The sequence below is a fragment of the Alosa sapidissima genome, chromosome 9 (genome assembly GCF_018492685.1).
Source record: "Alosa sapidissima isolate fAloSap1 chromosome 9, fAloSap1.pri, whole genome shotgun sequence".
NCBI classification, from domain to species: Eukaryota; Metazoa; Chordata; class Actinopteri; order Clupeiformes; family Clupeidae; genus Alosa; species Alosa sapidissima.
Genome location: NC_055965.1, coordinates 13,823,130 through 13,836,210, shown reverse-complemented (window position 1 = coordinate 13,836,210; position 13,081 = coordinate 13,823,130). Strand labels below are relative to the sequence as shown.

Genomic DNA, 13,081 nt, shown 5'->3' with positions numbered 1-13,081 from the left:
GCGTCTCATGAGATGGAAATGCCCCAGTCTCTCAAATCGTATGACAACATACGGTGTTGTTCTCAGGCAACTGCGTGGCAGTGGTTTATGTACTGCCTTTTCATAATTAAGATTACCCTACACATAGAGGAACACAACCATTTTCAGAGGAACTGGGTGGCTCTTAAAAGAGCCTTTGTGTACAAGTCGAAGGAGAGATCTGATCTTTAACCACCAAAACCGTACAGTGTACGACCCTGGCGTTTCAGAGCATAGACGACGTCCATGGCGGTCACGGTCTTTCTCTTGGCGTGCTCGGTGTAGGTGACGGCATCACGAATCACGTTCTCCAGGAAAACCTTCAACACACCACGAGTCTCCTCGTAGATGAGACCAGAGATACGCTTCACACCACCACGGCGGGCCAGACGCCTGATTGCAGGCTTGGTGATGCCCTGGATGTTATCACGAAGAACTTTTCTGTGACGCTTTGCGCCTCCTTTTCCAAGACCTTTACCTCCTTTGCCTCTGCCGGACATCTTTCAAACTTCTTGCGACTGAGCTGCAAGAATGTGAAGAAACTACGGCTCGCAACTCAAATTAGTTTCCACAGAGAGGACCTTGTTGAAAACTACTAAGCACTGCCCCTTCACTCTCCTCATTTTTAAGAATGGAGAGTGCGCGGGCATTTAGGCGAATATACGTCACCAAAAAAAACGCCCACATCTGAGCTTCATCCCACCTTATAAGGAAACAGAGTAGGAACGACATTGTTACCAAAGTCCTTTTAGGCAAGTCCCTCCACTCGGCGGCCATATTGCAACGCTTTTTGGGCACTCATCGGGCATCCTATTCGACAGAAATGCGCGTGCGCATGGCTTCACGACACCAATCTTGCAGCGAGTTCACAACACATGATTGGCACGATGTCTTCACAACACACATATGATTGGCTCAATGTATTCCCATGTCGACGTTTTGCCGAGGAAGGGGTGGGATATGTGTAGACAACAGCGTTACAAACTAGCCCCGTGCATTTCTACAGAGGATTTGTCAGAGTGCTGTGTCTCCTCATTAGAAAGTCTCTGTTGTTACTTTGCCCAAATGGAACGACATTGTTACTTTGCACAAATGTTTTTTTTTAATCACAAATCGGAGATTGTCGGCGTCTAAGGCAAATGGCAAGAAGTGCCCTTTAACAGAATGAAGGTAGAGGCTGTAGTGCCCTCTATGGACCGAATTGTACAACATTTGGTGTGCTTCCAGAGAATGTAGTATTGATTGTGCCTGAATAGGATCAGACCTTTATAAGAAATGATATAGGCAATACAAACATTATAGGTCATGCATCAAAAATGAATCGATGCATAACTATAACATAGGAAATACCAATCTGTTAGGCTTTGAGGGTGAATTCTACCGAATTTCGTGGGAATTGGACCATGGGTTTAGGAAAGGATAGATTAGTTTCACTTTTGTGTTTTTTTGAAAATGGTGGGAAAATGACGATGGAAATGTGTGTGGCTAGGTGCATTCGATGTGGGAACTGTAAAGGAACAAGTGGAAACACAATAATTGCATCAGTACCTCATTTTTGAAAATTGGGCACACGGATCAAAAGTTATATGCATCAACGCAGCATCTAATAAGCCAAAACGCATAAATAAAGCGGTTGCTATGCTGATTGCTACTGTAATCATGTTGGTTGCTATGGTGGTTGCTAAGGTCAGATTAGAGTGGTGGTTGCTAGGTTGTTGCAGAGTAATTCGCATTGGTTGCTAGGGTGGTGATAGAGAAATTAGAATGGTTGCTAGGAGTGTGTGTGTGGAGTGTGCGCGGGCATTTAGGCGAATATACGTCACCAAAAGACGCCCACATCTGAGCTTCACCCCACCATACAACGAAACAAAGTAGGAACGACATTGTTACTTTGCACAAGTGTTGTTGTTTTTTTGTAACTATGGCTTTTTTTGCAAAACTCTACACACAAATGGCAAAACCTCTCACCCAATCAGCAAAACATTGTAGTTCTCTTGCAAAAGCTAACACACCTTGCTTACAGTTTTTTCTAAATGCTTAAACACAACTGTGATTCTTATAGCACAATTTCTAAAACTATTAATACTTATAGCAAAACTACTCACTGAGTTCGCAAAACTAAAAGCACAAACACTGCTTTGCACTCAGTTTGCAATTTTGTAACACACACTTTGCACAACTGTAGGCACAATTCACTGCACTTACACTATTTTGCCAACTCTCTGGCACACTTTCTCATGTGAAAACTGTTTTAGATAATTAGTTCACTTTGCAATCAGCCTAAGCACTATAAATAAGCCACAGGTAATGTACAGTGGGTACAATGGAGGGAGCAGGAAGAGTGAGAAGAGTAAGAAATAGCCCTTTTACAGACAAAAAAACAGTCTACATGCATGTGCATATTGTCATGTCAGGCCTGGATACGTCATTCCAGAAATGATAGCTTCAGCGAAAGTTCTACTAGGAAGACTCGTAGTGTAGCTTACTCCTCCCATGCTTACACGGAGCCAATCTTAGCTTTGCCTACTTTCGGGAAAGCCCTGCAATCTGATCATTCACTCATTCAATCAGCGCTAGCCTATAGGAATTCAGTGGGCTCTTTAAATATGTACCACCTAACACTGCTTCTGCTTCTCAGTACGCTGACTTTGACGTCCTAGCTCAGGCTTCCGCGTGGACCTGGGCTCTCTGCATTTTTACATTCGCCCCTTCTGCCCTCAGTGGCGTTACTTGTTACAATCCTACCGCGCTCGTTTGCTGCGCTGTTCAGACCTGTGCGTCCTTCAGTCAGGGCCACTGCATGTCGCTTCATCGCTAATCTCTGCCTATCGGAGCCAGTCACGCTCACGCTGTTGCAGCCTTCAATTCACGATAGCCTACTGCCGGGTCGCCGTCCTCGCGCAACTCTGTTGCAGGCCCATGTCGTGTTCGGCAACAATTTCTCAAGCTTCAGCGTCTGGTTGGTAAGGTTATCGTGCTCTCTTCCCAAGCTCCTCGAGCTGGGCTACACTCTACCCACAGTCATGCAACCTGCTTGCCAACGATATTCGGCGGGCAGCAAACTGACTTGTCTGACACGGTTTAACTTTCACTTAAGCCTCCTTACTTAATTCCTGCTGATTTTATAATCCTTGCGATTCGTGCTGTAAATTGCTGGCCTGCACCACGCTGCCGTTGAACCCAACCCTGTATTAAGACCTGTTTAATTGATGTTCTACACTCACTGTGGTTATCTCGATGTCTACCTTGGTTGAGCGTCGTCAAACCAGTTGTATTTTTGTGTAGCCTCTTAATTAGCCTCGCTGCTCGTTGGGCTGCATAGGCTTTAGGCTAGGCTACTCGTCTGCTGGACCTTCGGTTCAGGTATCACTCCTTGTGCATGGCTGCGGGAAGCCAGTTCATCGTTGCATTCGTTTAATCATCTGGGATTGCGTCCCATACCTTCTGGTAGGAAGTCTACACGGCCTTCCTCGGGTGATTCTCTGCATGCACTTGCCGTTGCTCAAACTACTCTCAGCTACCGCTGATCTGTGATGTCCCAGGTATGCCGTGACGTCCCCGACGTTCTCAGCTATCTGGGTTCTCAATTTTGGGGGGTCTTACACCAAAGCTCGAACCAAAATGACGGCACGCCGGCCCATGGTCATCAATTGCCAGTATGTCACACAAGCTATTATCTAGGCAATAATAGGTGTTTTCTTTCAATGCCCGTATTATGTCAGTGTTCATGAGCTGACACCACAGTGTGGGCTCATGCCCACATGGTTGAGCTTTTAATTAAGAAGCTGTGTCATTTGTGTATCTAACATATCCTTCTAGTGTCTTTTGTATGGTTAAAATGTATTTTCTGATTCCGTATCGTGTATTGGGTTCCTAGGAATTCTATGGCAGGCCTCACTTTGCTCACTGCCCACCAGCGGGTCGCTTCAGCACTCCATATATTGGTTTTTATGGTTACCGGCTGTCCATGATTATGTCGGCATTTTGCTAGTTGTGGTTTAAATGGTGGCCTATGCTGGAAGTTCGTTGATCACGACTACCAACGTAGCCGTTGGCTGGTTTTACCGATGACGATGCTACATGTCACCTGTCTAACCACTCCTTCCTTCTCGCAGGTCAAGTCTCCTTCAGGCCAACGCCGCGCCCTTCATGCACTCTCTTTAGACAACGGGTCTCTGCGTGTCCGTGTGATTTCAGCCCATCTAGTCACGCCATCAGTCACATTGATTGCTGACTCGAATTGCTGTTTTAGCAGGATCCTCTGCAAATAATGTGTACTTTAATTTCCATTCTCCATTTTGCCTTGGCTGGTTTGTTTTTGGCAGATATGCTCACCCGAAGTGATCGCGCCAGGGAGGACGTGCAAGTTCCTTTTACATTCTCCTCCCAATCTTTAATTTGCTAACCCCTGCAGGTGCATCATGCCTCCCCTCTTCCGTTGAGGGGATGCAGTTCGTCAATGGAGAAGCAGTTCCACATATCACACTAACATCTACTTTCTTACAGGGATGGCAGTGCCGGTTCACAGAATCACGCAATCGTGTGGATCATGTTTCCAGGTCATACTGGAGGGGGGTCATCCCTCCGTCTTCACAAATCTCCCGAAGGCCAGTGCCTTCGAGGATATCTCCTCTTGTAGCACGGCTTAAAACTAGCCTTCCTAATCCCAGCACTTATCACCTGTCTAGAACTGACTCTTGACTGTGTAAAACCGGCACTCACTGATGCACTTTCGTTATTGTGCTCTACCTTGTAAATTGTTTTTAATTGCACTGGCATTGCGGGAGAATTGTTTTAGCTTTAACCTGTTTGCCGTCACGTTGGTCTAGGTTGCCCTAGACGCTGGTTGCCCAGCTCACTGTCCAGGTTGCCTTGGACGCCGGTTGCCCGGCTCATGACGCTCGTCTAGGTTGCCTTAGACGCTGGTTGCCCAGTTTGGTCCAGGTGGCCCTGGATGCCGGTTGCCCGGCCGTCATGTCTGTCTGGGTTGCCCTGGACGCTGGTTGCCCAGCTCATGGTTCAGGATACCGCTATACGGTCAATGTTAACTGCCTGATTCCGGACTTCGACGCAATTGGATGACACTACGTCTGTCATCTGTTTAGATCGCCTATGGCCCGCTATATCAGCTACACATATATTGGTTACGTTACGTGTTACGTGCATCATACTCCTTGCCAGACTCAAGTCTCTCCCTGAGCAAATGCTTCCGTGAGAACTCTGGATTCCCAGGGTACATTGTCAGTCGCTTTGATTAAAAATGTCCTGGCCACATGGAATGTCGCGTGGATGCACACCCCTCCACTCACTCAGGGGCCAGTGCTTGGCGCATGACTAATATAATTTCTGCATCCAGTTGGGCGATATGTATTGCTTATTCTCTCCTCATTGCTACCTTTACTCATTGTCTCTCCAGCAGCCAGTTCTAAACTGTACTATCCTGCCACAGTGGTGCAGCTGGTACAGCAAGCTCGCGTTGTCATTCTCAGAGCTCCTCTGCACTCTGAGATGCATAAGCGCCATGGTGGTACCCCAGCACTCATCTGTTCGTTGTCTCGTCATATTTCAGTAACATATGTTTCTTCCTCCTGTCACATACAGGCATGAATTGTCCTGAAGTCCTTTGTCTACGTCGCAAGGTCATGCTTCCCTCGCATTACTGATGCTGCTCATCTTATTTTGGGGGGCTTTCCAAGAGCAGGTGCTAAGGTGTAGCTCACACGCATCCATCTTGGCCTTGGGTCTGCAGCTCATGCATTCATCTCACTCTAGCCGCTGCAGGTGAGCCATCGAACCAGAACACACATCTGGCTTCACAAGCACTAGTCTTCTACAAAACTAGTCATAATGCTTATCTATCCTAAATATTAAACCACATGACTTCGATGCGAATATACTCAAGCACCCATATCAACTAACTCATTGCTCCGGTCCCAAGCATCTGCAACCACAAGCTCTATTCCCCTGCATTGATCCTGAGTACATAATGTTTAACCTTTTAACCCTAACCATGTTTTGCTTCCCTGGTCCCCGTTCACTACCTTAAACTACGGCTCACACTTTACCCGATTTTCAGCAGCCATCTAGCTAACGTGCTGCTTAAATGTAACCTCTTCAAAGAGGTTCACTTCTCACTCATTCCGCATCGGCGCAGCCAAGACTGCCGGCCAAAAAGGGCTATCCACGTCATCCATCAGGATGCATCAAACTAACTCCTCTTGACATTTTCGATGCTCAGAAGTTGCTCTCCCATGTTAACTCAGGTACCTCATTTTACCTTCACAAATCCTGGTGGCGGTGGTTAAATTCTGGCATTCGCCTTGCACTAATTGCTGAAACATATTGGGCCCCAGCATGCCGGTAGCTTGTGGTGATTTAGTCTCAGCCATGGGCATGTCGCCCTTTCACTGATTGCCCAGCTCGTTCGACGCTTATGGTTCAGGTCACTTCTCGCCGGTCGCCCGGCTCGTGATGCACGTCTAGGTTGCCCTAGACACTGGTTGCCCAGTTTGGTCCAGGTTGCCCTGGATGCCGGTCGCCCGGCCATCACATCGGTCTAGGTTGCCCTATACGCTGGTTGACCAGCTCATGGTTCAGGTCGCACCGTACGCCGGTTGCCCGGCTCGTGACGCTCGTCTAGGTTGCCCTAGACGCTGGTTGCCCAGTTCGGTCCAGGTTGCCCTGGATGCCGGTCGCCCGGCCGTCACGTTGGTCTAGGTTGCCCTAGACGCTGGTTGCCCAGCTCACTGTCCAGGTTGCCTTGGACGCCGGTTGCCCGGCTCATGACGCTCGTCTAGGTTGCCCTAGACGCTGGTTGCCCAGTTTGGTCCAGGTGGCCCTGGATGCCGGTTGCCCGGCCGTCATGTCTGTCTAGGTTGCCCTAGACGCTGGTTGCCCAGCTCATGGTTCAGGTCGCGTCGTACGCCGGTTGCCCGGCTCGTGACGCTCGTCTAGGTTGCCCTAGATGCTGGTTGCCCAGTTCGGTCCAGGTTGCCCCGGATGCCGGTCGCCCGGCCGTCACGTTGGTCTAGGTTGCCCTAGACGCTGGTTGCCCAGCTAATGGTCCAGGTTGCCTTGGACGCCGGTAGCCCGGCACGTCTCGTGGTCTAGGTTGCCCTAGACGCTGGTTGCCCAGCTCGCATAAGCACTAAAGTCCAGGTTGCTCTGGATGCCGGTGGCCTGGCTCGTCACGATGTACTAGCTCGCTAGTCACTGGGCGCCCAGATCGTGAAGTGCTTATGGTCCAGGTTGCCCTGGACGCCGGTTGCCCGGCCGCCGCATTGGTCTAGGTTGCCCTAGACGCTGGTTGCCCAGCTCGTCAAGCTTCTAAATCCCACTAAAGCGAAAGCATGCTGCGGGCCCCACTACAACCCTAGGTTATGGTTAACACCTAGCTACTTTAAAATTCTGTCGGCGTCCTGGCACAACGTCTTCACCCCGGCCCAGTCATGCTGTTTAATTCATCTTGTATGTATACTAATGTCTCTGCTCCTCTCAGAACCAGATTACTGAGTCACCGCCCTGGCGGGCATCACTCATCCTTTTGGGGGTAGGCTCCCCGCCCCTGCCTTCATCCATCGGCAGGAGACGAGATCCGCTCATCGCTGGACGGATCCGAGACGGGGCCTACGCCAAAGACTGTTACCTATTCAGGACTCTATCATGCTTGCATCCAAGCCGTTCCTTTACTAATTAAATCGTTAACTGATTCTATTCTGTCTACTGAGTCTTTCTGGTAGAATGTATTTTTCCCGGTGCATTGGACTAGGACATTGCATGTGATGTAGACGGAATTTTGAGAGAGACGACCCAATGTAGACTGATTTGTTTTGTCTCAGTGAAAGGCTATTTTGTGTTTTGACTTGGAAAAACACACTTGTGTTTGTTTTGATGTATGTAAATAAACACCAATACTTACAGTAAAGTTTGGATCCCTGTATGTTTACAGAACTATGACAAAAGTATGACCTCAAACTGACATAGTCTACCTTGTGCACAGAGAAAGCAAAAGCCAGATGTGTTTTTTATTCAGACCATCAGTGTGTAGTTGGCACATTGTGTGCTTACAGTTTTTTCTGATTGCTTAAGCACATTTTTTGTAACTATGGCTTTTTTTGCAAAACTCTACACACAAATGGCAAAACCTCTCACCCAATCAGCAAAACATTGTAGTTCTCTTGCAAAAGCTAACACACCTGGCTTAACTCTTCACACCTTCGTAAAAATTGTGTTTTCGTATCTAACAGTAAACACAAGCCATCACAATAGTAAGCACACAATGTGCCAACAACACACTGATGGTATGAATAAAAAACACATCTGGCTTTTGCTTTCTCTGTGCACAAGGTAGACTATGTCAGTTTGAGGTCATACTTTTGTCATAGTTCTGTAAACATACAGGGATCCCAACTTCAAGTACTAATGTTGTATTTACACACATCAAAACAAACACAAGTGTGTTTTTCCAAGTCAAAACACAAAATAGCATTTCACTGAGACAAAACAAATCAGTCTACATCGGGTCGTCTCTCTCAAAATTCTGTCTACATCACATGCAATGTCCTAGTCCAATGCACCGGGAAAAATATATTCTGGAATGCCGTATCCAGGCCTGACATGACAATATCCCCACATGTAGACTGTTTTTTTGTCTGTTTTTTCTCTTCTCACTCTTCCTGCTCACTCCATTGTACCCATTGTACATTACCTGTGGCTTATTTATAGTGCTTAGCAGAGGTGGGACCAAGTCACTGTTTGGCAAGTCACAAGTAAGTCCCAAGTCTTAGCAGTCAAGTCCAAGTCAAGTCCCAAGTAAATACAGAGAAGGGCAAGTCGAGTCCAAGTCCAAGTCACATCAAAGCCAAGTCGAGTCCAAGTCCAAGTCCCAATCTTTTTCAAGTCCTGAACAAGTCATCAGGTACTCTTCACTTAATAATGACATTATTAGACTATCGATCATAATTTTAGCACTTCCATCTAATCCACAGTATTTTTTCTATAAATACAGATTAAAATATGTTCAATGTTTCTGTCTTGTAATCTTTTACGACATATGCATGTGCATACCTGTGTAATATACACATGTGCATACCTGAGTAATCTCTACAAAATGGATAGCTACATGACACTCAGCACAGCTGCAAATATATATAATGTTTTTCCAAATTGCGGAGCCCACTGTAAGGACGAGTAATAATTTGACTGATGGTATTTCACTGCGCTAGGCCACAGATTTGCCTGCAAACAATTTATTAGGCTGTCTGCCAGTGGTGACTCATAAGGGAAGCCAAGGTCAACAGTTTTATATTATTTAAAAGATAATAATGACAGTAATTTAGTTTTAAAGTATTCATTTCTTAAGAAATACTAGACATTTGATGCTGTTTATCTAATTTGTAAATGGTGCACGGTCACTTTAAGCCCATTGTGTGCCACTGTCCACACGTTCTCATAATGATCTTTTTTTACCAGCTCCGTTCAAATATAGCCTATGGCTAGTCCACAAACTTGTTTGTGCCACATGTATAGCACAATTTTAACAATGATAAGCATGATATTAAGTTGGCACAAACAGCTTTCATTCCTTTGGAAAGAGAAGCATGTATGACATGATGCTTGCTTGACATTTTCTGTTTGCAATTAAAAGTGAATTATGAGCCTGGTAGCCAGTAGCCACCTAGCTACAGTAGCTGAGTGGAATGCGTTTCAATCGGCATATCATGTGCTTCATGTAAATAAATTATTGAATACTTCAAGACTCACCAGTTCCATTACACAAGGCAAAGACAACTCTTCATAATATTCTTGTCCACTTTCCAAATCACAGTGAGTGCAGCTATGTCATAATGACCTGGATCTCATAGTTTATAACAGTATAGTAGGCTAGTGAGAAACGGATAAATTCACAATCTCCTCTAATCTCGTATTTTTTTGCCTCCACGATTTCTTTTTATATGTTTCTTATATTTAAAAGAAGATATCAATCATCATCAACAATGACAAGCCAGCTGGAACCTACTCGTTTTCTCTCCCTCTCGTGCGTGCTTAGATGTGTTCTCAATTAAATGCAGTAGCTTAGCATAAGTTTAAGTTGGATCTTAATGGAGAGGACTCGAAAAGTATCATCTTTATGTAACATGCTGTTGGTGCTTTTTGACAAACGTTCTCTAACAAGAGTGCAAATCAGTTTGCAGTAAAGCTACTAGTGATTGGCTAAATGTTGGTCCTTCCTCTGTCTCTTGGTGCCCTACACACAGTGCGTAACGCGTGTGGGGGTAGTGGCAGTAATCTACTGAACTGTGCTCTGGCCGCTTGTCTCCGCTATTTTTTTTTTTTTTTTTTTTTTTTTTTTTTAGTCGCGGGAAAGCGTCTCTGGGTTGACTGGTACACGATCAGGAAATTTAGTTTTTTATTCGAGACATGTCAAGTCATCACAAGTCAAAGAGGCAAAGTCCGAGTCAAGTCTTGAGAGAATAGTATTCAAGTCCAAGTCGAGTCGCAAGTCATGCCGAATTTTATCAAGTCAAGTCTGAAGTCATTAAAATCATGACTCGAGTCTGACTCGAGTCCAAGTCATGTGACTCGAGTCCACATGTCTGGTGCTTAGGCTGATTGCAAAGTGAACTAATTATCTAAAACAGTTTTCACATGAGAAAGTGTGCCAGAGAGTTGGCAAAATAGTTTAAAAAATAGCCATTGTGCCTACAGTTGTGCAAAGTGTGTGTTACAAAATTGCAAACTGAGTGCAAAGCAGTGTTTTTGCTTTTAGTTTTGCGAACTCAGTGAGTGGTTTTGCCATTTGTGTGTAGAGTTTTGCAAAAAAAGCCATAGTTACAAAAAATGTGTTTAAGCATTCAGAAAAAACTGTAAGCACGTCTTTTTTTGCAAAACTCTACAAACAAATAGGAAAACCTTTCACCCATTCAGCAAAACATTGTAGTTCTCTTGCAAAAGCTAACACAACTTGCTTAACTCTTCACACCTTCGTAAAAATGGTGTTTTCATATCAAACAGTAAACACAAGCCATCACAACAATAAGCACACAATGTGCCAACTACAAACTTATGGTATGAATAAAAACACATCTGGCTTTTGCTTTCTCTGTGCACAAGTGTCAGTTTGATCAGAGACTTTCTAATGAGGAGACACAGCACTCAAAAAACCCTCCATAGAAATGCATGGGGCTAGTTTTTTAACGCCACTACACATATCACACCCCTTCCTCGGCATAACGTCAACGTGTGAATACATTGAGCCAATCATGTGGTGTGTTATGAAGACATTGTGCCAATCATGTGTTGTGAACTCGCCGCTGGACCAAGATTGGTGTCGTGAAGCCTTGCGTACGCGCATTTCTGCTGAATAGGATGCCCGATGAGTGGCCAAAAAGCGTTGCTATATGGCCGCCGAGTGGAGGGACTTGCCTAAAAGGACTTTGGTTTGATGTCATACTTTTGTCATAGTTCTGTAAACATACAGGGATCCAAACTTCAAGTTTAATAAACTCAAGTTTATTTACACACATCAAAACAAACACAAGTGTGTTTTTCCATGTCAAAACACAAAATAGCAATTTCACTGAGACAAAACAAATCAGTCTACAGTACATCGGGTCGTCTCTCAAAAATCCGTCTACATCACATGCAATGTCCTAGTCCAAGGCACCGGGAAAAATATATTCTGGAATGATGTATCCAGGCCTGACATGACAATATCCCCACATGTAGACTGTTTTTTTTGTCTGTAATGGGCTATTTCTTTCTTATCTCACTCTTCCTGTTCCCTCCATTGTACCCATTGTACATTACCTGTGGCTTATTTATAGTGCTTAGGCTGATTGCAAAGTGAACTAATTATCTAAAACAGTTTTCACATGAGAAAGTGTGCCAGAGAGTTGGCAAAATAGTGTAAATACATGTGTATGATTTGCCAGGAGTGTGTTGATAATTTGGAAATTGAGTGTAAAACAGTGAGTTGTGTTTACAGTTCCGCAAAAAGAGTGCTGTGCATTGAATTGTGCCTACAGTTGTGCAAAGTGTGTGTTACAAAATTGCAAACTGAGTGCAAAGCAGTGTTTGTGCTTTTAGTTTCGCGAACTCAGTGAGTGGTTTTGATTAATAGTTTTAGAAATTGTGCTATGAGAATCACAGTTGTGTTTAAGCATTCAGAAAAAACTGTAATAGCTACCCCACCAGCCAATCAGAAAACAGTATTTCTTCTCTCCGGGTGATAATGAAAAAATAAGCACCTGCGAGCCACAACCCATGACATTTTGGAATGCAATAAAGCACCAACGTGGTGCATTTGTGAAATGTACATATTTGATGCATGTGCTATTTGTTTTTGCATGTTATTTTCTGGCACATTTACTTGCTTGGCCAGATGGGGGCGCAATGCAAGGCAGGCCCATTGGGTGTCATCATAAGCATAATATATATTACAGTTTTTTACAATTGTTTACACACGTTTTCAAAACTCTGTGTCTATTTTTCAAAACTCCACACACAAAACCCACAATTGCTCACACAAAATGCAAAATGCCTCAAATCTCCAGCAAAATGACACACTACATTCAAAATGTCAAAAACACATGTTTAAATCAAACATTCGCCTCACATTACAAACACTTTTGTCATAATATGACATTTTGGATACATCATTTACACACTGTTGCTCAAAACCTAATGCTCTTCTGTCTTTCATAGGCTTTATGTATTTCCATACAAGAGTGGAAGTTACGGTACAGAGAGAAGTTGAAATACACAGAATTATTGAAACCAAAAATAGTGATTTTTCGCAAATAATTTGCTGTTGCAAATACAGTATTTTACAGCAACAAGAACAAAGCAAAGCAAAATACAATGACCACCAGATGTACATGGAGTTCTGAAAAAGCTGATCTTGCCTACTGTAAGACGGGAATGACTGACTACTATCAAATTACTTTGCTTTTTCCAAAGAAAAGTGTGTGTGTGTGTGTGTTTATGTGTGTGGGCGGGGGGGGGGGGGGTATGTATTCATAGGTCTATAAAAAAAAATATTGAGCTAATGGTAACTTGGGGA

General features: G+C 44.5%; 1 protein-coding gene across 1 annotated transcript; it reads right to left on the bottom strand.

The window, feature by feature from the left end:
* Positions 1-198: 198 nt before the first annotated feature.
* Positions 199-525, bottom strand: LOC121718392 (histone H4). The gene has a single exon (XM_042103425.1). It carries the CDS (start codon positions 516-518, stop codon positions 207-209), a length of 312 nt encoding a protein of 103 aa, XP_041959359.1. The 5' UTR covers positions 519-525; the 3' UTR covers positions 199-206.
* Positions 526-13,081: the final 12,556 nt, after the last annotated feature.

Coding starts and splice junctions, on each gene's coding strand:
- LOC121718392 (XM_042103425.1), bottom strand. CDS start 518: ATGTCCGGCAGAGGCAAAGGAGGTAAAGGTCTTGGAAAAGGAGGCGCA.